Raw genomic sequence first — 26,897 nt, 5'->3', positions numbered from 1 at the left:
GGTCGGAGTATTCACTGTCTGACCCTTGCCATGCCAGGTCAGAGGTTCCTTCATCAGGGCCAAGGGAGGTGATCTCAGCCTTCCTGTATCCGGGATATCACTGATTACTTTCTTATGGTTTTACACCAGCTACATTACCAACTTTCTTGGATGTCTTTTTCTTGGCAGGGGTCTTTCCTCGCAATTCATGTACACGAGCTTCCAACTTAAAGGTGAGTTGACCATCCCACTTCCTCATGTCCTCCCCCTGGTCGCACAGGAAGAACCAGAGTTCACCATGTGTCATGCGCCTGGGGTTCCCTTTCCCCCTGACTGGGACAGAAGAGAACTGATTTCTTGGGGAGCTCCTAACATCCAGGGCACTCACCCGTAGAGATGAGGAGGTACCAAGATTCTCTTCAAAGTTCTAAGCCGGGAAGAGACTGCCTCCACAGTTGCTGTACATCTTAGTCCTTCTCCTGCATCCATTTCTGGGTAGTACATCACAGCCAAGCCAGCAGAATACGAGGATGGCGCACCTTTAATCACCTTCCTCCACATGGCCCGTGTGCATAGGACATCCTCTGGATTTTTAGGGGCTTCATCAGTATCTGGATCACCACAGATGACTTCCATCACTGCTAATTCTCTCAGGTACTGGACATCTTCATCTGCAGCAGTCCACCTCCCTGGGGAGTTGTCCATAAGATCTTCCTTGAAAGGATACCTTGCTTTAACACTCAAAAGGAGCCACCTCCACAGACTGCAAATTGATGTCTCTTTTCCAATTCCCCTTTCAATTCCTCAATTCCTAGCAAAGGAACCCAGCTGTTGGGCTTCCTTACCTTCCAGTTGTTGAGCACCAGCCCCATTATCCCAGCATCGCAGCACCCAGGCAGCGATCCGCTCACCCGGCTGGCGGCAATAGTCTTTCCACAGATCTCGCAGTTCTGATGACGTCAGGGACTGGGTAGTTTCCACCTTCTGTTTCAGTTCTGTTATTCCCTCTTCCAATTCCTTTGCTGAAGGACCAACTTCTTCCTCTTCTCTCTCCTCCCTTATTAATTGAGTGTATGGACCTGTTGTTCTCCTTGTCCACTGCTTCTTTTCTACTACTGGGGCAATCTCTGCTCTTGTTATTGTTTGAGTTCCCATGTCAACCACAGTCCTTTGAGAGTGCTGAACTGCAGCTCGATAAGCACAGGCCAGGCCCCAGTACAGCGATAGAAGTTGGTGGTTTTCACTGGGATAGGCAAGTCACCCTTCTATCAGGTGGTGTGTCAATTTTGTGGGGTTGCTTGCCTGTTCAGGGGTAAGACCCCAGGCTACAGGAGGTGATAACCATCCTAGGAATCTGCCCAAATCCTTCTACTCTCCCTGCCATCCAGGGACAGGCCACCTCAGGGCACATTTTGGTACTGACTCACTCAAAATTTGCCTTCTCTTACACCAAAAACATACCAAGCTCCACACAACCCACAACAGGCGAACAGCATTAATAAAGAGTAGCAATGAGCTAACATAAGGATGAATAAGTACCTCGGGAGCCTGCAGAATAAAACCACTCATGATGTTCCCAATTTCTTCCAGCCTGTTCCCGAGCTTAGCAAAATAAAGATGAGCAGCGCAATCAACAAACCTGTGACCAGCACAGGAGCTTGTTTCTTAATAACTACTATAGCTACAACACATTTAATGTAAAACTTTTGTTGTTGTGCCCCACGTTGGGCGCCAAGAAAGACTGTGGTGGTTTGACCTTGGCTAAATGCCAAGTACCCACCAAGTCACTCTATCACTTCCCCCTGTTCCCCTTGTTTTCTCCACAGGGCAAAGAGGGGAAATAAAATAAGATAGCAACCCTTGTGGGTAAAACAGAAGCAGTTTTAATATAAGCAAAGCGAAGCAAAGGTCCACGTGTGGAAGCAAAAAAAGAAAACAGATTTATTCTCTACTTCCCATTAACAGGTGATGCCGGCCCTTTTCAGGCAGCAGGGCTCTGATACCCGTAGCGGTTCCCTCGGAGGACCACGGGTGACCCCACCCCCTTCCTCCTTTTCCCCAGCTTTATCCTGAGCAGACGTCATATGGTCTGGAATATCCCTTTGGTCAGTTCGGGTCAGCTGTCCTGGTTGTGTCCCCTCCCAAGATCTTGCCCACCCCATCCCACTGCAGGGGGGGAAATGTCAGAAAGAGCCTTGGTGCTGTGTAAGCACTGCTCAGCAGTAGCCACAACACCAGGGTGCCATCAACACCCGGCCAGCTCCCAACATAAAACACAGCACCGTGAGGGCTGCTATAGGGGAAAACCAATTCCAGCTCAGCCAGACCCAGTACATACATGCAACCTTTGCTTTCTGTATTAAACTGTCTTTATCTCAACCAAAGAGTTTTCTCACTTTTACCTTTCCGATTCTCTCCTCCATTCCACTGGCAGCAGGGAGTGAGTGATCATCTGTGTGGGGCTCAGCTGCCCACTGGTATTAAAGAACAACATACAGCAAGAGCTCACCTATGCAGGATCACAATTTACCATCCAACCCCAATGCCTTAAGATGATCTACAATTTCAGGATCTACTTTAAGTTATAGAAATAAATTAATTTCATTTGACAGAAGTGACAATCAATAGTTAAATTATTGTTGCAAGACTTCAGCTTAAGACCTTGGACAATTCTTGTTTGCAATGTCCCTCTGTAGTGATGATGAGTTTCTCTTGGCTTTTTTTTCTTTCCTCTGTGTATTGGGTTTGTGTGGCAAGGTTTTGTTAGTGTGGGGGTTACAGAGGAGGCTTCTGTGAGACTACTAGAAGCTTTCTTTGTGTCCTATAAAGCCAATGACAGCTGGCTCCAAGACAGACCTGCTGCTGGCCAAAGCTGAGCCCATCAGCAATGGTGGTAGCACCTCTGTGATAACATATTTAGGAAGGGTAAAAACTGCTGCGCAACAGCAGCCAGAGAGAGGACTGAGAAAAGTTAAACACCTCTGCAGACCGAGGTCAGGGAAGGAGGAGGGGAAGAAGGTGCTCCAGGCATCAGAGCGGAGATTTCCCTTCAGTTCATGGTGCAGGCCATGGTGAGGCAGGCTGTCCCCCTGCAGCCTGTGAAGGTCCACAGTGGAGCAGATATCCAACTGTAGCCTGTGGAGGAGCCCACACCAGAGCAGGTGGATGCACCCAAAAGAAGCCGTGAACCTATGGAGAGCCCATGCTGGAGCAGGCTCCTGACAGGACCTGTGGATCCATGGACAGAGGACCCCACAGCAAAGCAGGCTTTCTGGAAGGACTTGTGATGTGGTGGGGGACACAACACTGGAGCAACTCCTGAAGAACTGCACCCTGTGGAAGGGACCCACACTGGAGCAGTTTGTGAAGAACTGCAGCCCATGGAAAGGACCCACATTAGATAAGTTGGTGGAGTACTGCTTCCCATGGAAGGGACCCCACACTGGAGCAGGGGAAGAGTGTGAGGAGGAAGAAGCGGTAGAGACAAATGTGTGATGAACAGATCACAACTCCTACTCCCTGTCCCCCTGCACTGCTTGGAGGGATGAGGTAGAAAATTTGGGAGTGAAGTTGAGCCTGGGAAGAAGAGAGATGTGGGGGAAAGGTGTCTTAAGATTTGGTTTTATTTCTCATTACTCTACTCCGATTTGACTGGTAACAAATTAAACTAATTCCCCTAAGTTGAGTCTGTTTTCCCGAGATTGTAACTGGTGAGCAATCTCCTGTCCTTATTTCAATCCACAAGCCTTTCATTATATTTTCTTGCCCCTGTCCAACTGAGGAGGGAGTGACAGAGCAGCTTGGAGGGCACCTGGGATCCAGCCAGGGTCAACCCACCACACTAATAGTGGTGGTTTGAAGTAAAAGTGGAGGGGGAAAAGAGAAATAGGTAATAGTGACAAAGACAAAAGTCTTTATTAATATCCAGTGTCTGATTTTTTTCCTTGATAAAGCAGAGAAAAAATCCACATCAAAAGCAACAATGCCTGTCTTTACATACCACCTCCAGCATGTTTGAAAACAATCTTTACTTTTGCAAATTAAATAGATTAAAATCAATGGGAGTATTCTTCCAATAACAGTTGCAGTACTGGACACATCATTGAATTATGAAATGTAACTTTAAGGCTGTGTTGGTTTAAGCCCTGCCAGGACTGGAGACCACATTGCCATTGTCCCTCCCCCACCCTTGGACACAAGTAGGGCACAAACGCCGGGTTAAAATAAGAAGAAATTTAATACAACAGTGTGATAAACAATCTGAACAACAACAGTAGCAATGATAACGACAATAAACAGCAATAACAGTAAACAAGACAAAAGATATACAGAGAAATACTGCAATGGTTACGGACAGCCCGCCGTGTGCTCCCGTCACCAAAGCCACAAAGGAAAAAGTTTCCACGCTGCTGCTGGACCTGACATCAGCATGGTATGAATAACCCGGCTGGAGATCCCTTCCCCCTCTCTGCTGGGGAAACTTAACCCTATCTTAGCTGAACCAGGACAATATCAATGATAATATAAGGGAACTTGCTTTACCTTCAGATACCTCGGATGTGACAAAAAATACATAGCAAATAATTCTCTATACTTTTACTATTAGAGTACAATCCCATTAGCTCCAGTGAAGAAACTCAACTTCTGGCAATGTAACTGCTATATGATGTTGAAGAAAGCATTATTTTATTGCCAAGACAGGAGAGTTACAAAGTAATGATCATAAAAATATCTAAAAGAGTAAAAGTCACAACTTTCTTACCTTGAATTTTCTTGAAAACTCTTGTACTCATAAACTTTAAAAATCTGTCTGCATAAAAACTTGGTCTGTGAACTGAAACAGTGTCCTACAAAATTGAAAAAGGTCTTCATTACATTTGCCATAAGTACATCACAAGTAAATTCTCAGGAAAGAAGATGGACACCTTAGGTGAACTATATCACACATTTCAGGCACACTCAAAACAAATTAATCTTAAAATGGTTTTTCTTTTTAAATCTTAATTATTCAAAAACTTTTTCTTTAGTATTTCATTTATTAAATTGTGAGTTATTAATTATATAGTCATATTTTGCAATATTTTCCTAGCATTTGAAATGCTTTTTTTCATGTTATGTACTTTTTACAGTTACAGATTCATCAATGTCCTGCTCAGTGGCCACTGTTTTATATAAGTTATAAGGAGAAGCAGATCATTTTCGTTACTTTTTGAAAGCTCAACAAATAAAACCAGAGCATGTATTGGGAAATGGACTGAAAAAAGATTTCAGCTGCAGTCCAAACTATGTGGTGATGGTAGACTACAAATATACCAGACCTAGCTCTTTCCTGGTCAACACAAAATTCCATTAGCTAAAGTATCTGCAGTTAAAAAAAATAGTAACATCTACTTACCCCATCATAAACAAGAGCCTTCCAAGAATGTTCCAGCTTCTTCATTAACCTAAGCGTACAAAACCAGAATCAGAACTGCTTTGTAAAATTTCCACATTTGTAAGTAATTTCAGAATAACTTATTCAATAAAAACTTGAAACTCAACTTACCTATAAGACTGGAGAATATCAATAATACCCATAAATAGAAGCAGCTTTTCTCCTTTATGGCTTTTAGCTGGAATACCTCCCATTCTGAGAGAACAACAAAAACACAGATTATCTTTTAAGACATCTTGTCATCAGTCAGCAAGTGATGTGCAACCCCAAAGAAACAGGCACAACAGTAAAGCTACACACCACAGTGCAAAGTAAGTCAAATGTGAGTCACTTAGCAAACTGATTTTAAATAGCAAACCTAAAGAATCTGGGATCCAGTGGTAAATATCCACTGTAAACAAAGAGTATTTTAGGATAACTTTTAGATATAATTGGAAATATTTAAATGATCTGAAAATTGGAAAAAAGTACACATCAGTTTGTTACTAAGAAGAATAAATAGTTTTACCTAGCTAAAGGAGGATTTTTCACTTTACTGATCACATGTAAAACTATAGAGAGCCTATACATTACTAGAAGTCTGGAAAGTTGTTCTGTATATTTTTCACTAAAAATTAAGTATGTGGTTTTCCAAAATTTATTTACAGATGAATTAGTGACAGAAAAAGTATTAAGCTGAGAAGCCTGACTGCCTAGATCTCCACTTGGTTCACTGTATTTACTCAGCCATGACCTTAAAGAATGAGGTGCCCATGCTAAGATCCTCTCTTCCTACTCCAACCCCTAGAGAAAGGGTCCACTGTTTTTAGAACCAGAAACTGAAATCCAATTTTCAGTTTGTCAGCTTCTATTGACATTGACGGACCCACTACAAAACCAAGATGATGTAACACATGCAATACCTCCGGATCTTTTTTAACAGTTTGAGAAATAAATAATACAAACCTGAAACAGCTACCAAAGACATAGTTGTGAGTATATTCCCCATTCTAACACTAAAGCACAGTAGTCCCTTCTCCTGACAAAACATGGCTACAATCTACTCAACCTTTTCTTTTTGGGGAAGGAGGGGAGGTTTATTATTATTATTATAGGCACAAATTAAACCATGTAATAACAAGTCAAGTTTAAATTAATTTAAAAACCCGTTATCGTAAACTCCAGCTCAATTAACCGGTCAGATATTCAGAAGTGTTAAGTGGTGTACAAAACTATATTCTGCCAGCTTTTCCTGGAAGCTATGACTGTAAATTCAACCCAGTACACACAGGAGTTATTGCTGCTGGGTATTCATTCTTATGCTTATGTTTGTATGGCCTTACAATGAACCACAGTAGACAACTAGACCTGTAAGACCTAGGCATATTTTCATCCACCTCAGTGAGGTTTGCCACACTGTCAATTATGACAATACAAGTGAGGAGATAGTGCAAGAGGCCAAGGAAGGACTCAACTGTTGCAGCAGGCTTTCAACAGTGGTACGACACTGCTCAGGATTTGGGCAAGCACTACATAGCTCAAGTGATGTGGGAGCCCAGAAGGGGTTTCCATACATAATAACCATAATGACCTTCTTGGGTGACCTGTATAATCAACTGAGACTTTTAGTTAAAAACCAAAACAAAACCAAAACTAACACCCCCCAAAACTGCCAGTTTTGCCTCCTAAAACTCACCATCTTCTGTGTGAATGTGAGTAATGCTGTAAAAGCTGAGTGAAATTCAGCAGTTTTTGCTAGATAAAAAACTGAGAAGAAAGCAGAAGTTCTTAATCTCAGGAAGTACCATACATGGTTATGACTGCACTTCAGTGGCTGATGATACAGTTCTATGTACAGAATATACCACTCTGAGATGAAAATAACCACTGTAGGAATATCTATTTCAATGTTAATAAATAGGTTTTGCTTATGGCTCATCTGGCTGCTTCCAGTTAAAATTAGGTTATACCTGGGACTCTTGTAATAGCTGTCTCATAACATCTAATTTATAAATGAATGCATTTCTGCATAAATTAGTCACTGTGAATTAACCAACTTTGCTATCATATATTTAAAGATGTTCAATCTACTAATCAACATTTTAATTTCCTGCTCTGTAACAAATCTTGATGGTCCAGCTTTTGAAAAAAAAGGCTTAATCTTTCAGCTCCTGAAATGCAGTGTACTCTCGAATGTTTTGCCTCTTAATACCAAGTGGCATAGACTGAAGAAACAGAATGTACACACTTTAATAGTAGGCTTAAGAGTGGGTTATGGCACTTACGTATTTGTTGTCCCTGTGGCAACGGAGTCCCCTGACTTCCCAGGGCCCTGTATGGACTCCATGGCTGTGGAATAGAGAACTTTCTGCCCTCCAGGACGTTTCGCATCTGATACACTCTGGGAACTCTCTCCCTCTTTTTCCTTCATGTTACTGTTCAGTATGTGGATTCCCAGTAGCAAACTGTAATCCATGATCTTAAAACTTTCTAGAACCTATCAACAAAGAAGAAATAGCTGTACTGAATCAAAAAAAGACTACACACAATATGAATTACACAGCAGCATTTTGAAAACTTAAGTAAAAATAGGCCTTCAAAGCACAAGTTTCTCTTATTAGGAGATGTGTGAAATTATAATTAAACAAAAATCTTTTACTACCCCACATAAGTCAAAGTGCTAGTTATGTAATTAGCTCAAAGCTTTTGTTGCCAGTGGGAAAGAAAGATGCAGAGCTGGAATCCAACCCAATGTTACACTTTAGTCAAGGAAGATATATCCAGTCGGCATCTTTTTTATTTATAGCAAGTAATCAGTTATTAGTTCCAGAATATACTTACAAACTACAGACATTTTAAAAGTTACCTCTAATGCATGTTCCAGGCTTTTCTGATCATTTTTGCCTACACTACTCTACCTCACCTCCACCTCCTGTTTATAACTGAGAAAGTATCCTTGGAGAACTTTACAATGTCAAAAAAAGCATCTGCTACCACCCTTCATTAACAGCTGCTGGAATTCGACTACAAAAATCATGCATCTCTCTTTATTAGGCTAAATAGGACCTATTTAAACTGCAAAGGCATTTTTATTTCTGAAGCATGACTTAACCAGCCAGTCATTTCTTCTAGCTCTACCAACCATTTTTGCTTCTGTCAGCAAGCAAGTTCTCCTTTCATGCACATGTACTGTCCTAAGTTTCTAGTCAGTTACATCATTATGAAGTCTGGCATACTGCCATTAAAAGGAAATACAGTTCAAGTCAATATGTAAACATGAACTAAAATAAGCTGTAGTAGTAGCAGCTGTGTTAAATATCTTATATAACAGCAGTGCTAAGTGGAGAGAGAAAAACCGGTAGCAAGCAGAAAGGATATGTTACTTCTCAACCTCACGGAGCTCAGCAATATTTCATGATACATTTCGGCACAGAATGTCCTAAGATACTGGTGTAATTTTTGACATGGAATCAAGAGGCAATATTACATCTTTGTACATGAACAAGAACAAAACGTGATTTTGCAGAGATGACAAATAAAGAGCAGTAACTCCAGGTATGACATTTTGATGAAAACTATGTAAGTATAAATATTTTTACACAAAACACTGAGATGACTTGTGAACACTAAGCCACATTTTGCAAAGCCAAAATAAGGTTTGTTGGTATTTACCAGGAAAGGTCTGCAAAACTGTATGAAGAGGAGATGGGAGTCTACTACTTAACACATCCCCAGAGATAATTTTAACTCCAATATCCAGGTATATAGGCAAAAAGGTAAGAAAACTCTGTTCCACTCCATCTGTATTTCTTATGTACTCATTGTATTAAGTAGAAGCCAAATGTACATTACAGCTGAATTCTTTTCTATCTCTGGCATTTATCTTCTATGAGGAACATGGTGTCTCAATTTTAGCACTGTTGTAAGCATTTGAAGTGAAGAAACAAAGCATAACACACTGTAATGTAAGTGTAGAAAGTCATTGGCTGATTCTGACTTCCAGACGCAAAGAAGGAGCTTAGAAGACATGTGAGATTTGATCTTCTCAGAGTAATCCTGCACAGAGGTAGGTTAGTTCAAATAGAACAAGAAAATGGCTGCTAATGTATTGTCTTCTGATGACAGAACTCACACAGGTTTTCAGGATGCAAGAAAAAAGCACACTCTACATTAATACACAACAAGATAACGGAATTTTATTACACATTGTGGGGGAATGTTAGGGGCTAGTAACTTCCTGGTTTATGATCACGTATTGAAAAAATAGTGCAGCTAACAGGTTCAAAGGCACAGACACTTGGTGCTAAGTAAGTTCTAGAATTTTCTTTACTGCTTGCTTATTGCTACCGTTTACCCAGACTCTCTCTCAAAAAAAATTACTATATAATGTATTAATGACAAATCTGTAATCAGTGAATGTTTGCCGCCAAATACTGAAAGTTGATTCTGGGTAGGCTGAAAAAAAACTAATACAGTTCATCCTCTGTAAAAATACTTACCTTAGTACAGTCAACAACACTGTTTATGCAAAGCCTGATTACAGCAGCTAGTCACGCTTGGAAAAAACACTGCCACTTTTATTTTACAGTTATAAACATAACTGCTGACAGCTCTGCCATCAACCTATTCTTTATCACCTTTAGAATTAAGATTACATTAGACACACTGTGCTTTAACTGTACTAATTACATAACTATGTCTAGGACTGGCTCTAGCCTCATGGAAGGCTGTGGTATAATACGCTGCTGCTTCTTCCACAGGGACATCTTATGTGATAAAATTAATCTGACTGCATCAATTCATCGCTGTCACTTAAACCCATACTACTTGTATTATACAATGGACTAAAAATCTCTTTGACTATTTGTGACTTTGTTCTACGATTACTGAAAAAAAAAAATCAAAAAACCAAGTAGCTATTTTGGTATTCCAGTTCACTATGAAACTGAAACACCTGCAGTTCCAATGGATTAACTGCAGTATATATTCTTACAAACAGCACACAGCATATGAACTCTAGCCCTCGTCCCTGGGCACCCTATTCATGGTCCTTACTCAGAGGTAGATCCTCCAGTCTACAAGTGCCTTCAGGATATAATATGATCTGCCCCTCTGTCTGCCTACTGGTTTGATAGACAGTTCTGATTAGCTCCCCTTAGAAATCTGATAACCAAACCAGCCATTCCTTACATAAATACACATCGTTTGACCAGATCTAAGCATGTTTTATTCCTGTTTGTTTCTAAGGAAAATGATAAGAAACAATTTATCAGAGTACCAAGGAAGAATCTTAAACATTAGCATTCAACAAAAACTTACTTCATGTCAAACTCTTTAGTCTGTATTAAGACAGAAATTTTACTTCAGTCAGTGGGATTTCCAGCTGAATTTATCTGAAGGGTTCTCACATATGTGTCAACATTAATATTTAAAATATCAAATCATTATTATTTTTAAATGTGTAAGTAACATTTTGGACACACAGTTGCACAAATTATTCTGGTTTGCCAAGGAAAAGTTCCAAATGCAGCATAAGTTATTTCTGAACATGCAGCGTAAGTTATCAGAACAGAAAAAGGCATAAGCAGGTAGGTCTGATGAATTAAGGTTGAACTTCTTTTGAGAAGCAGCAACAAGTTTTTGCTACGAAGGTGCCAAAATGAGATCCTAATCTAATGAAAAAACAATCAAATCACAGTATTAAAGGGCTATATTCAGAGCAAAATGAGAAAGCCTTATAAAACACCTGATGTCATCCATGTGAGGACACTAGAAATTGACATTAACTCCCAGAAATACACTCCTTTTGTAGTTAAAGTGAGAGAAATTCAATCTTTACTCATTTAACTACACTGAAATGCACCTTTCTAGCAAAATGGCACTGGAAGATTTCAACAAGAATATTCTTATTTGTTACTACATAGCATGATTAAGTGTTTTATTTCATAATGGCAAGTAAGCATTAACTTGACATTAAACTGTTCATCCCATTTGTATTTATATATGTTTATTTCACTAGATACAGTTTCTGTCAACATGATGTTGCTACTTGGTCACCAAGTAGTGCTTGCAAGACTGGCTTTAGCTGCTCCGACAACTTCCAGATGGCAAGCATCACTCATCCCCTTATAGCTTTAAGACCTATTTTGCTCTCAAACCACATGAAAACCCCAGTGAAATGCCATCACAAAATATGTTGGTTTGGAACATGGTAAAATAACTCCCTTAAATTAGATTTGCTTTTCTCTGAGCTAATCAGCTGTCAAAGCATTCTGTGAATCATCTTAGACATGGTTACACTCAACTATCACAGCCAGTGACTGACTAATAGAGCACAGCAAGTATTGCTGCCATGAAATTTCATTTTTATTTTAGATACAGCCAGCCCAAGCTGTGTACTGTCTGACAGAGAAATCTGCATTCACATTGCTAAGCATGCAAAACAGCTCGTCAGCAGGTCATTTTCACAAAAGGAAAACACTGCTAAAAAAATACATAATTTCACAAGCTTATGAAATGCAATAACTAAAAGAATAACCATGCAAGAAAGCATTTCCTCTTCTACAAGCATTTTAGAAAAGGGACATGAAAATTAACATAACAGAAAGACGACTGATTTTACTCTGTATCAATAACTGCTCTCCAACATAAGGAGATATATTAAAATACCACAAAATAAAGGACTATCTTGCAAAATAAGCATTCTTTAGAAACAGGTGCACAAATGTCAAATGTCTAGTGATGTGTCTGGTTTAGAAACAATCTATCCCAAGAAAACAAATCACGAACCCCTCCAAAAGCATATGTGGAGCCACTTCCCATTTCAACAGAATTCCTGAAACATATTGTTAACTTAAACTCCTAAAAATTACAGTCTGGTTTCTGATTTTCAAAACAGAAGTAAAATGAAATTTGGAATTTCATTTGATACTACAGGAGTGATAATACATAAAAGAAATCTGCAGTATCTTTCCTGCCTATTTTGCTCAAACTACTATTTCTGACGAAGAAGCCCTTCATCTAAATTAGCACATTCTCCACCTCCATGCCACACCATGCCATTTATTATTTATATCCTATGCTGCAGTTCAGAACTCCTTCAAGTTGGGCTGACACTACTGTTTATAAGGACATGCTGCAGAATGGGCCACTGAAATTATCTGGGGTAAAGAATAATCTGTGTAGACCCTCTGCAGTAGAAAAAAGACAAGAAAAGCAACAAACCACCCCCACTATTAAGGGTTTTGAAAAATCCAGTTAATAAATTTGATCATACAAGGTCTCTGTCACTGTTGCTTCAGCACAAAACAGATACATGTTCATGCCATAACGCTTGAGATTTCTGCAGCAACTGGCTAAAACAGCAGTGAAGAAAACAATACTCAGACCTGAAGCTCAAGGGATACAACCCTCTCTGCCTTCAACTTTGGATTTCCTTGTCTTTACAGGCATCTCTGTTAGTCAGGCCATTAATGCCACTTTCAAAATATGATATCCTTAGAAAAGTCTATAGTGTTCTTTGATAATATAATAAAGGAAAAATGCAGACTCTAAAAAGCCATTCAATTTGCATTAGTAAAAACACCTTGAAATTGTTTTATTGTTCTTAAAAACCGCTTGATGACAACTGGATTGTCATTGCTTCTGTAACAGATATTTTGTAATACAGGTATCAAGATAAATATTAATTGTTCTAAGGTTAATTTACAAATAAAAATGGGTAACCACATACTTTTGTTTAGAACATTCCTCAACACTTGCATGAAATTCTTACAAATGTAGATAACTATGCCTTTTGCTTTTCCAGCAACAGGATAATTTCCAACCATTGCTACAGAATTGCTTCCTTCTGAAAAAGGAAAAAAAACCCAACCAAACAAAGCCAAAACAGAAACCATAACAGTATTGCACAAACTAAATAATAATTCTGGTAAAGTGCAATTTTGGATTAAATAAACTCAATTTCCATTTAAAATTATCAGAAGGGAAATCCCATAAGAAAAAACCCTGAATTCTTTTGTTTGGTTTCTAATTCTACTTGAAAGTCTTAACAGCAATGCATTTTGTCCCTCACGTCCTAAAAAAATTTAAGCAGTAAGAAAGAAAAAAAAACCCAAGACTTGAACTCCTACTTTGACCACCATACAAAAAAAGGTGTTCACAAACTTTAATCCTCCAGACAGTGTGAAGATATTAGCTAAGTAATTCTGACAATACTCCTATGAGGCTTGTAATCATTCTCCTGATTTTTTAATGCAAAAATACACTATTAAAATTAAGTGTTCTGCCACAGAGGGAATAACACCGAGTCAAACAATTTGTCAGGAAAGGTTTTGGTTTCTTATCTGCTGTAAGACATGGCTTAAAGAAAGAGGTGAAGAAGGAAACAGCAAAGAAGATTTGAATCTCAGTAATAGCTGTATTTACAGAGAGAAGACACTTAATAAATTGGAAGATATCCTCAACAAGAAATCATATAACATGCATACTTTGCCTGCTTGTAGGTCATTAACACTTCAACTGATAGCTCAAAAAATACTCTTCTTATTGAGACAGAAAATCTAATTACTTACTGCCAGATAAAATTATCTAGTTGTACAGTCAGTTGCCTTGCCTGTTTGTATAAAACAATAATTGTTAATACAGTTTTAAATGTGCCAGGTGTCACAGAATCCCTAAGGTCACCAAGTTAAATGAAAAGAACTAGTTTTGAGTTTATATGCCAGCTCTTAAATATGCTTCATTAAGAAAAAAAGTCATCCTTAAGTAACAAATGAAGATCACTAGTGCTCTTTAAAACTGTGGCTCACTTTTTTTAAATAAGCGGGGAATGCATCTTAACTTCAGTTTTCAGAATATTACTTCTTTGCAATTTGGCTGGGGAATTTTATCACAAATTGTAGGACAAATAAATACTGCTTGATTTGTTTAGATAGTTTTTTCATCTCTGATATTTATATACATGAAAAAGTGTTATGCAAGAGGAATGAGAAATACAGCGAATTGACCACTGACTGACAGAAAGAGGTTATCTGAGTGCACGTAGGTAAACATCTTACTGTGGAGACATTAACAGCAAAGTAAAGAGCAAGAGGAACAATACTTGGAAATTTTTCTTCCATTTGTCCAGTTACTAGAGCTAACTGCATTTACACGTACTCCTCCTTTTAGTTCTTTTCAATTTTGTTTTCTCTTGGATTCAACAGCAGATGGAAAGGGGAAAAGACAACCAGGCTATTTTTAATATAATACCCCAAATTCCTGCATATGACTAGTTGACATTTCAAGAACATACTGTATCTGTGTGAGCGTGTGAAGCAAAGATTTACAAATACAGAATCCTGTGCTTATCTATCCTCCTGAAATTCCTGTTTCCTGTTTAAAGTTATATTAACATGCTTTATTAGGTAACTAGATGAGAAACAGTTTGTAGACTAACATCTCTGTGTGAACCATGACAACATCAGTTTTAAAAGAGACCCCTTTCTTTTTTATTTTTAATAAACGTTTACCACTTCTTCTGTACTTTAAGGGATTACAGGGAAGATTGTAAGAATGTTTTCATAATCAAACCACTGGACCATATTCTGATGAGATGTGCTGGTGTACCTTTCCTACAATAATTTTTGACATGTACCTCTATAAAACTCTACCTTAATTTTAAAAGTGAGATGATCAAAAGACAAACTGTTACTTGTGTGTTTGGACTGTGAATTCCTTGTAGCATGGTGTCTTTCCCGTGCTTTCTACCTAGAACAGAGGTAATCTGTATTTATTAAACTGCTTAAAGAGCTCCAGTAAAGATCAAATAAATAATAATGGATGCCTAGTTTTACTTTGATTCCATATCAACTATGAAAAATAGAATAATACTATTGATTAATTTCTAGCCTTTCTCATGCGAAGTTGTGCTAATGTTACTTGTACCTAATACATCATTTAGTGCTATAGCTTATGTTTTGCCCCACATAAGTATTCCTCAACACAGAAACAATTTCTGCAGGATTAGGTGCTTAGAACAAAACACAACAGCAGCTAGGTTTTATGTGCAGTTTAATTTTCTGCACCTTTAAGAAAAAAAGAGATCCCTGAATGCACTTTAAACTGTCTTTAATGTCTTTACTGACTTTTTTTTTTTACTTGGTACTTGTTTATGTGCCAAAAACTTTTAATTCTTGGGCTCATTCATGAGCAGAACAGTTTCTGTTAATATTTACAAGATTTATTTTATTTGGAAATTGGAGAATCTGCTCTGTTCTTTAATAATTCATAATTTTATACAATGATCAGAGTAGCTAACAGCATGATTACTAAAAATAAGTCACAGCTATTGAAACTACATTTCAACATTCTCAGTACTTAACCATTATACAAAATACGGGCCCACTGGCTTTACAAATTAAAGCACTTTGAGGTGAATAAGGCTTCAGAGGAAAGATTTTTAGGAAAGCTATTCAGGCAAGCTAAATTATTTATTTGTAGTACCATTTGCCTGTAGTGTGTCCTCTGGCTCCACCCCCGCCACTACCCACCCCATTAACTATGATAGTGCCTGCTGGCAAAGTTAAGACAGTTATAGCAAGTCTCAGCAAGAGTCTAGAAATGGAAAGCTAGTTGAAATTTTCAATTATGTGCATTGTATGTATGATAAACTCAGGAATATTACTTACTATTATTTAAGAACACTGTAATGTTACACTCCGTGATTTAGCTAAGGTGCAAAAAGTGTGAAATGATCTGTGAGCAGAGCTTTCAGACCCCATCACTTAGATTGTGAACATAAGCAGGGGATGCAGGAGCTGAAGAATGCTATCACACTCTGTATCCATCCAAAAGCAGACAATCTGGAGTGGCTACCAGCTGATAGCAGCTCCATCCTCTAATCAAGTAGGTCATGCCCCTCCTCATCAGAGCTGCAGGAAGGTGTGACAGGCAAGAACTGATACTCCAGCAGTAGTCCACCACTGCTGTACCTGCTACTACCTTTCCCTGGGGAGAGAACTGTGTGTCAGCTGAGAAGTATCAGGAGGCCAGTTCAGCTAAGCAAAGAAGCCACAGCCCATCCTGAATGTGAAAAGCAGCATACAGAATGGTAGAGGACAGACAGGCTACAAAGGAGGAATTGAGAAACACTGCCTGGGCATGTAGGGATGACAATTATTGTAAAGGAAGCCAAAGCTTGGATAGAGTTGAGACTTGCAAGGGATGTCAAGGGCACAAAGAAGAGCTTCTACTGCTGTTATTATTGGTAAAAGGCTGACCAAGGAAAATGTGGGCCCATTGCTGGATGGGACAGGTGATACAGTGACAGCAGACACAGATCATAGCGGGTCCCCACTGCCTTGTCATCGCCAGCAAGTTTTACACTTAGTGATGGAGCTTAAGGAGGAGAGGGGCTACCAGCTGGGAATGTTTATATTAAAGATGTAGGGAAAAAACCCATTGCTTACTGATTCTGACTGCAGGTATGAACAATGAAAGTACAATTCAAATTTAAGCAACACAGAAGAGAATTACTTAGTCCTGAAATATTGGGAAGATCAAAAACTTCCTTTCTTTAATGAATTTTTAATTCCAGTGCCTACACTATCTTTCTTACTTTGGAATAAAAGCAAAAAGAGATGACAAGTTTTGAAGCCCTGAAGATCTAGGTTGCTTAACACTCACATTAAGTAGCCATCTAAATACCATATGCTCAGAAAAAAGCAGTGGCAAAACTCCAAATGGATGGAGTATCTCTACGCTTTCTAAAGGTAGTAGTACAAGGCAGGTAGCCAGATTCAACCTCATTTGTTGAACAAATTCAGCTATGTGAAACGTAACAGTGTCTGCTCCCTTTGTTTTACAACAAAGTTACCTGAATAGAAAAACAATGCCAGTTGACTTTTTAATACATATATAACATTCAGTATGTATTTGCGTATCTACAGACACATACACACACCATATTAAAGTGTGTATGTATGTATTTATGTATACACACCATTTAAAGATAAATTTTTTCTTTGTTTTAATAATATTAATATTTAGCTGGGCCTTTAAGAACTCCAGAGTAACTTTAGAGTTGTTAATCTAAGATTACACGCTGAAAAGCCTGATGTTTAGCTCAGCACTCAAATAACGTAGCAAGAATTTACCTGTACTTTCAAAGAATAAGTAAGAGTCCTCGTCATATTTAACAATTAAATGATTGATACTTGGGTTTACTTTTCAGTCCAGTTCCCTCTTTTAGATTCTGTTTATTATTTTCTAATTCTAAAATAGCACCCCAGGCTTTAACAGAGTAAGTAACCTTCAACAAGCTGGGGGATGCACAAAGAGGCATCCAGTTCCCAAGATGTGACACAGTGATGCATTCTGCATTAACACACATAGCAGAAGCTCAGGAAACACTCACTGCAAGAGGCTACAGAAAGAACAATGTGTGATGTTAGATAAATGTCTCACACTGAATATGCAGCTGAACATTAGGTCACCCAGCTTTACACCCAGTTTTACAAACCAAGCACGAGGCATTGCAAGACTTCTGTGATAATTAAACAGAAAGTACTATTCATGTGCAAAAACAATGATTTCCATCTTGCACCACAGGTGGCAATGAATAACGAACTGTGATGTTCAGGATTCCTCTACTATGTGATTCATTCAGTCTACCCATTCTGCCGTTTTACTGTGAAACTCAGGATTCCTCCTGGACAAAGCCAATCTTTTCTTTCCACAAACCCCGTGAATCTTGTGAAACTGAGAGACCTGGATAACTCCCCTTTTTTTTCTACTTTATATTTTCTTACCTTTGCTACAGAAAAAAATAATTTCAAAATAATGCTCCCTGTCCACAAGAGGCACCAATTCCATTCACCAAGGTCCTCTCAAAGGACAATGGCAGATATCCTTCTCCTGCCTTGAAAATGTTATGTGGACATTAAGCACTACCTTTCAGCTGAGGAAGAAATTACTTTGCTCCAGAAATAAGATTGCTGACACTAGACACACCTCCTCCATTCAGTTTCCTAGCTCTTGTTAACTAACTAAGAGGTAGACTTACCATAGCAGGACTGAGCTTGCAGCTCTACACAGTTTGTCATATCTAACAATGGTACCACAGGGCTATTTATTGTGCCTCAGGAAAAAAGTAATTAAAATGTCCAAATTAATGGAAAGCAAGAACAAGTATTTAAAAAAAAGCCTTCACTGGACTACTTTCCTATATTGATCTGTACTTCAACAGATGAGTCAGTGTAATCCTGGATGTAGAGTCCTGCAGAAAGAGATCTGGGGGTTGTGCTGGATGGTAAGCTCAACAAGTCAGCAATGTTCCCCTGGCCAAAATCGCCAACTGTATCCTGGGGTGTGTTAAGCACAGCATAGCCAAGTGGTTGAACAAAGTGATTGTTCTACTATACTCAGCATTGGTGTGGCCTTGCATCAAAGTATTGCATGCAGTTTTGTGCTTCACAACGTAAGGAGGATATAAAAATACTAGAATGTGTCCAAAGGATGGTAACAAGTTTGTTCAGCTTAGAGAAAAGGAGACTGAGAGATGACCTCACTGCTGTCTACAACTTCCTCATGAGGAGGGCGGAAAGGGTGGTGTACATCTCTGGTGCCTGGTGACAGGATGTGAACGAATGGCTTAAAGCTGCATCAGGGAACTTCAGGCTGGGTATTAGGAGAAAGTTCTTCAGTGAGAGGGTGGTCAAGCACCGGGACAAGTTCCCCAGGAAAGTGGTGATTGCCCCAAGCCTGCTGGTGTTCAGTAAGTATTTGGACAATACTCTTACACAAATGGTTTAACTTTTAGACTGCCCTGTATGGAGTCTGGATTTGGACTCAACGACTCTTCTAGATCCCTTCCAACTCAGAATATTCCATTCTATGATCTCAGATCCCAACAGCTTCACGAAAGTACGGGCTTCATCAGTGCTGTGACATCTATAGTTTTTTCTTGTTAATTTGCATGGGAAAGGAATGGAGATTAAACAACATACAGAGCCATATCCCATCCTCTGTTCTGCTGAAGTAAATCTAAAACAGATGTGAACACAGAGGTTTAAACAGTCAATAATTTTACTCACTCGACAATCCCGCTGTAGTGTTTTCATTAGTGCGCTGTGTGTTTCAGAGTCAAAATACAACCCTTCATGTATGTCTTGCAAGAAATCCAAGTCTTTGAATGTGGGGTTGGACTTCTCCCTCTCTTTTCTTGATGCTCTCCGTTTGTATGTGGAGCCTTTCAAGTCGTACATGAAATGCATTTTCAAGGCTCGTGGTAAAACATTGTTCATTACAACAATTCTAATATTAATGCCTCCTGACTGAACGCAGTACAGTCCATAAAATTTGGGTAGAAGAGTCCTTGGATTCTGGTTCAGATTCTAAAACAAAAGAGATATTGTTATATATGTCTATTTTCAATAAACTTCCATGCTTAAGAAAGTGTATTTTTTAATACCAAAGGACATTAACAAACATCAGTATAACTGCGCATGTTTTCTTATGCAGTACAGTTTCTTTGACAAGTTGATTTTCTTTGTGGGTCTGTATTTCAGAAGGTTACCATCAGCACTGCCTTTTTGCCAGGAATTCATACAGGCAAAGAACAGAGCAGTAACTGCATTTATGTCAGGTTTCACTTTCTCGCATCCCATGAGAGAGCAGACTATGCCAAACCTAAAAGCATTCCAAAGATTAAATTTTATTCTGACCTGAACAACCTTTGTGTTCTACCTGCTGGAAGGAGTTTGGGCCAAATGTAGTTCTCATTACCTTGACTTGGATTCTGAAAAACAGAACTTCTGTCTCCATGAGGCTTTTTACATTGAGGGCTAGTGCCAAATGACAAAGTTGTCTCCACAGGAGTGTGAGGTCGTAACAGAGCCACGACTGACCATCAGAACAGAAAAGTTTGAAATAATCCAAATTCCACAACAGGCAAAAAATTAAGAGGGGATAAGAGAGGTGAGAGTGAAAACCCTCCTTCTAAATACAACTACCCTCAGTTTTTAGCATGAAAAAGCAAGAAGGGGAAAAACTACTCCAAGTCTTACTAAGTCACAACTTGCTACTATAGGAAAAAAGTACTTTCATATGAAATAATCACAGTTTTATGCTTTGGAAACCCCTGCATACGGTAGCAGTGAGAATAAAGTTGTGAAAAACAAAGTAAAGTGGCCTTATATTTGCTTGTAATAACTCAAACTTACGCTGAGCTGATTATCATTATTATTAACAACAACAAAAAAGTACCTACCACCACTGCTCTTTTTGATGCTGTCAGCACATAACTTTTTTTAAACAAACAGTGAATCCACGTTACTTTTGTGTAATAAGGACAATATTTCTCATTTTTAGTGCAAGTGAGAGGGTAACTTTTCAAGTGTTTACTTATGAAAGCAAAGAAAGTCAGCCACAGCTCTAATAATCTGAAGTCCTGCATACCACTCAGAAGAATGTCTGTTCATATGTATGAGTGGGTTGTGTTAAAAAAAAAAAAAAAAAAAGGAGAATTAAGTTCTACCTACTTTGGATCAATGGTTTCCCTTTCTGATGACTGACACACATAAGACAATACAATCAGCTTAGCATTAGTCCTCAAAAAGGTCCATTTAAAAATTAAGTTTTGAACAAATTATATGGATAAAAATATTTTTACATCACCGTTTTAATATATGAGATATGGAAATTAGAAGTAATCCAAAACTAAAAGTGAAACTGACTGATCTAGTTTCTTTGTCCACTCTGAGTGAAATGAAAAGGGTGGACAAACACAAAATGGAGAAAAAAAAATTAAATAGAAATTCTTTCTGATGGGGATGTGGGGTACAAAGCTGAAAGACATGTAATGTAAAATATATCAAAAATATTATTAAAAATATGGATAAAGCCAATGAAAGATTAAAAGGTAACAAATGAAACTGAATCTTCAGAAGTGTGACACAAAACAGGAAAAATACAGGTAAAATATAGTCTTCGATTACTTACCATGTAATAACCCGGCAACAGCTTCTGCAGAAACTCAGCCTCTTTGTGTTGAACTGTTTTGATGATGAATTCATCATCACTAGTCACAAAGAATAAGGACCCACTGGCACCTGGGTTGGATAATTCAATTAAAGGCTCACTGCAGATTGAGTACTAGAAGAAAAAAAAAAAATTGTTTTTCACTGCCATGAGTTTCAGTAACATGTTACTCAAACAGAAATTTAATACAAAGAACTGCACATTCAAATAGGCAAACAGAATCATGGAGCTTATCCTTTGGTCTTCAACTGCAGTAGCTCTGCTACTATATAGCAAGCTGGGTCACGGTCAATTGGTTGAAGTTTGTAGGGCAGTTACACTCCACTTTGCCCAGGACATGCCATACAACCGTAGAACAGCAGTTGGCAGCTAAGTGTACAGTCCCACTTTATGTCCCACTGCAACAACTGCACTTTCCCTGGAGTGAAGCAAGTGGTTGAGGTGGAGGGAGTTGATCCTCACACCATCAGCATTCCACACTGCATCAGAAGCCTTAAGATGACATTTTCACTGCAACCGTTCACTTTTCACAGCCATTTATGAAACAGGTACAGACAGATATTAGACAAACACACTAGGAGTAGAGGTTTTTCACTATATAAAAATAAGAAAGTCCTCTTCCGTGACACTAGGATTGAAACCATTAGAATAGTAATCTCAATATCATTGCTAATGTAGTTTTCTGACTGAAAACTGCCTGAAACAGAAAAACTAAATGCCAGTACGTAGGAAAAATTTGGTTTTGCAGTACCATTATTTTAGATGCTTATACAGGCTTTCTCTTCCACAGGGAGACATTAAACTTATGATCACATTAACGAGGAAAAAGACACCAAGGAGTATTCCTTACTAGTAGAATCAGATCTCACACAGAAGCTAATATACATTTATCCATATATTCACACCTCATGCTTCATTCAAACTAAATGGAGGAGACATTAAGCTCAAAAACATGGAAAAATCTGTTTATATTAAACTCAAGAGCTCATTTAAAATATAGTATCATTAAAATTTAATTCACATACTGTTTTCTTTTGTTCTATAACATCAATTTTACACACCTGGAGATTTACTGTACAGTCCAATATTTTAAGGCTTCAGTCTTTGAAAGAAACAAAATTACACGGGATGTGAACTGTGAGTAGTGTAAGCACGAGGGTATTATTCTTAGCAGTACAGTATGTCTTCTGGTCTTCTCAGAACAAAAGGAATAACTGTTTTTGTAACAAATACCTGGTTTGTTAGGTCATTGCCTGAGATGAGTTGAGCAATTCCACAAGAAAAAGGAGTTTGTTGAAACCAGCTTTCATCAAATTCAGCTGGAGTCTTGCCATTGATTTCAGTGGGTAGTGATAGCAAAGAAAAGCAATACAAGGAAATCTAGCATGTTCTTTTGTGAGCACTTGAACTAAAGAAGCATGCATCCTATGGACTCAAACCACTGCCTTAATGCATTTTCAGCCTCCAGCTGAGGCTTTTCCCATGCTTGCAATTTTTAAGAGACTTTTGCATGCTATGAAACTACTCCAAGTCCACTCAGATCCAATTAATACAAGAGATCTTTCCTATTAATACTGTCAGTTGCAATTGTCTACACATAGAACAGCAATACTGGTCAGTAATACTACAAACCTTCAGAACAAATCAGCAGTTGTACCGCAACCCCTGCACTTTTCTTGCCAAAACAGTTTTATGAGTAATTGCCATTGCTGTAAGCATTTGAAACCAATTACCCAAAACATTAAAGATCTATAAAACAGTATAGCATAAGAACAAGTTATTAACCTACACCGTGTGCTTGTCATTTCACAGTTGAGTTCATTCCTGTAAAATGAAAGTCAAGCCACCAAGCGCTGTTATACAAAGAGCACAGCTAATTTTGACTGGACACTTCTGAAAGCCTAATTGAAACTGAAAAGTAAGAAAATTCCCAATTCCCTGACAATTAAGTACTCTACACTCAAGAAATTTCCCTGTGAAATGCCAGTAATCCATGAGGTTTCCAGAGACAATTTAATTCTACCAGCTGTCAGTCTCAACTCTGTACCAGGTGAGATCACAGAACAGATCCTCCTGAAAACTATGCTAGGGCACATGGAAAACAAGGAGGTGACTGGTGACAGCCAATATGGCTTCACTTAGGGCAAATCGCACCTGACAAACTTGATGGCCTTCCATGATTGGGTTACAGCACTGGTGGGTAATGGGAAGAGCAACCGACATCATCTACCTGGACTTGCGCAAAGCATTTGACACTGTCCCACATGACATCCTTGTTTCTAAATTGTAGAGACATGCATTTGACGGATGGATCCACTCAGTGGATAAGGAACTGGCTGGGTGGTCGCACTCAAAGACTTGCAGTCATTGTCACTGTCTGAGTTGAGAGCTTTGATGAGTGGCACAAATACAGGCTGGGCGGAGAATGGATTGAAACCAGACTTCTGGGGGACCTGGGGGTGCTGGCTCACAAGAAGCTCAACATGACCCAGCATGTGCATTTGCAGCCCAGAACGCCAACCACATCCTGGGCTGCATTAAAAGAAGCACAACCAGAAGGTGGGAGGAGGCGATTCTCCCCCTCTACTCTCGCTTCTTATGAGACCCCACCTGGAGCACTGTGTTCAGCTCTGGAGTCCCCAACATAAAGGAGGACATGGACCTGCTCAAGCAAATCCAGGGGAGGTCCACAAAGACTATCAGGGGAATGGAGCACCTCTCCTATGAATACAGGCTGAGAGAGTTGGGGTTATTAATCCTGGAGAAGAGAAGGCTCCAAGGACACATTATAGCAGCCTTCCAGTACCTAAATGGGCCTACAGGAAGGCTGGAGAGGGACTTTTTACAAGGGCATATAGTGTTAGGACAAAGGGTAATGGCTTTAACCCGAAAGAGGGTAGACTTAGATTAGATAGCAGGAAGAAATTCTTCACTATAAGGGTGGTAAGACACTGAAACAGGTTGACCAGAGAAGCTGTGGCTGCCCCCTCCCTGGAAGGGTTTAAAGGCCAGGTTGGATGGAGCTCTGAGCAACCTGGTCTAGTGAAAGGTGTCCCTGCCCATGGCAGGGGGGGGGTGGAATTAGAAGATTTTTAAGGTCCTTTCCAACCCAAACCATTCTATAATTCTATGATTTATAAAACTCCAACCCAACTCCACTTCCCTGCTACTAACATCTATAATTCAAATAAATTATCTATTTCCATATATAACTATTGTCATGAGGGCTAGTCCATGCATAGTACAAAAGAATTAAAACTGGACTCCCACATTCAACCTAAATAAAAGTAAAACCACTAAGGTTTGCTTTTAGGCTCATTGTCCAAGAAGGAAAAAAACCTTTATAACACACTTGAACATAATAGAAGTCCATGAAGTAATATATTAAGTAATGTTTCAGCATCATTTAATCAATTTTTCTTTTTTAATAATTCAAGCTCTTTCAAATTCTTTTGTTTTAAGCAGTTATCCATAATGGAACAAAAAGACCTAAAAACTCATTCAAAAGACGTTAACAATAAAACTCTGACATAGAAAATTGCTAATTTGTACTGGGACTCTGATTTGTTGGGTGTACTGGCATGAGACAAACTGGACATGAGGCAAATAATCTAGACAACAATCCAGCTCTCTGCTTTCACACCACCCTTCCAAAAGCAAAATTACAGACGTAAAATTGTGGATCCTCATCCCTGGCAGTGCACAAAGTGGTCGTACCAAATAAAGCTTGCTTTTATGATGGCAGTAAATGCATCACTTTTTTTCTCACATAAGAGTTGAATACTGACAATGAGTAAGTCTTCAAACTATAAAATACAGAGAACAAAGTGGATACTCCAGAATGTTTCTCTTTTAGCTTGTCACCCACTTTTCTCAAGGCTAGATGAAACATTTGCAAACACTTACTTGATGAAGTGAATAAATAATGCAGATAACACAGAAGCACTTTATTTGAACTGAACTGGTAGTAGTTACACAAGTACTGATTATATCTTCTCTAGAAACAATGACCTGAATGAGCAGTAATACTCATTACTGTAGTCAATTAACAAGGCAGGTTTTTATAGGCATTATCTCCAACATGAAGAATTAAATTTTTCATAAAACACTAAAAATATTCACTAGTTATAAGCCACTTCACACAAAAAAATTACTACCCATTTGAACACCATTAAAGCATTCCCTTCTGTCACTATGAAACTAGTATACTTTATAATAATTTGTAAGTCAAAGGAAAACTTCAAGCTCTTACCAAGTAATCATCAGGCTTGATACCAAAAAGTTCTCTGAAGTAGCGGAAGGCAAGAGGTGCATACGTCTTAAATCTGAAGTCAGGATAATGATGAGCAGGGGTGAGATTGCTCCCTTCACTGAAAACAAACAAACAAAAAAACCCACCAAACTGAGCAATTTTTAGCCACTTCCTTCTTGTAGCTAGTTTTACTGTAAAGCTGCCTAACTCAACCATTGGCCTTCTGAGACAAGAATCATAAATGCAGATAAACTTCCCTACCACCATTAATCAGTGTAACAGAAGTATCTGTGAGAGACAGAATACTGCCATCAAAATTCTCTTCTCCTGCCTTAAAAGAAATTACTATTTTCACCACCCATATCCATTTGTGTAAAGACCGGTTTTAAACTAATGCCACAATTTCTGATACCCCTCCAAGATAAGCTAGTCTAATAGCTTACTGACACAGGAAGGGTCACCCCCATCTCATGCAAGGTCTTGCAAAAAGTTTGTAAGTCAAAGCAGCAGAACAATTTCACAGTAGCTTTGCAAGCTGAAGCGGTTTGCAACGGAGTCAGACAGATACTAAGGACAGCACAGTGCAAAACCATGCAGCCAGAGCAGTGGGAAGGAAGCAGGGCTGCATACACTTTTTCATACCAGCAAACATTGATTGGCTCTGCCTTATTTATGAAACTGCATCCTCAGCATTAGTCTCTTCAGCAGGCTAACTGCTGTTATGGTGTCTTTATTTCTTGCTAGTACAGTCCAGAATTGGGAAGCCACTCTGGTTTTGTTGACCTTAAAGTGGTTTTCTGTTTGTCTGCCCTGTCACCTAATATATTTTGCCCCACCTCAATATAAACCAAGCACCACCTTACAAGCACAGCTGGTTAAACAGAACACAGGGTACAGACCCTTTGAGGTATTATGGAAAATGGCATGCTTATATGCAAGATACGGATACAAACTAGAAGATGCACATACAAGGACTACTACGGTCACCAGTCTGGAAAACAGTCTTTCTTAAAGGGGAAAAAAATCATCATTGTAATGCCCTTAGCTCTTTTCCTTGTTTTATATTTGCCATCTCACTGTATTTTTAGACTGCAGTTGTGTAAGTCTTGAGATGAATACTATATGATTTAAGCTAAAGGAAACGGTCAGCAGCAAAATGCTGCTGCCAGAAGATAAAAAATGCCTGTGGATTCATTTATTATATAAACTAAAAGAAGGCTATTAAGAGGAAAA

At 38.8% G+C, this 26,897-nt stretch overlaps 1 protein-coding gene across 7 annotated transcripts in view; it reads right to left on the bottom strand.

Annotated features, from left to right (window-relative positions):
- The window catches only part of PIP5K1B (phosphatidylinositol-4-phosphate 5-kinase type 1 beta), a 124,550-nt gene that overhangs the window by 34,951 nt on the left and 62,702 nt on the right, over positions 1-26,897 (bottom strand). For 6 of the 7 annotated variants that reach the window (XM_074931646.1, XM_074931649.1, XM_074931645.1 and 3 more), the window contains 7 exons: positions 25,665-25,782; positions 21,374-21,526; positions 19,468-19,767; positions 7,678-7,889; positions 5,525-5,608; positions 5,375-5,423; positions 4,742-4,826 (listed from right to left, as the gene is read on the bottom strand). In XM_074931646.1, coding sequence (XP_074787747.1) covers positions 4,742-4,826; positions 5,375-5,423; positions 5,525-5,608; positions 7,678-7,889; positions 19,468-19,767; positions 21,374-21,526; positions 25,665-25,782 — 1,001 coding nt within the window. The remainder of the gene's footprint in view (positions 1-4,741; positions 4,827-5,374; positions 5,424-5,524; positions 5,609-7,677; positions 7,890-19,467; positions 19,768-21,373; positions 21,527-25,664; positions 25,783-26,897) is intronic. The other variant, XM_074931652.1, reaches the window with a different exon arrangement.

This window comes from Athene noctua, chromosome Z, assembly GCF_965140245.1.
Source record: "Athene noctua chromosome Z, bAthNoc1.hap1.1, whole genome shotgun sequence".
Classification (NCBI taxonomy): Eukaryota; Metazoa; Chordata; class Aves; order Strigiformes; family Strigidae; genus Athene; species Athene noctua.
Note: the sequence above shows the minus strand (reverse complement) of the source record. Positions and strands in the feature narration are given on the sequence as shown.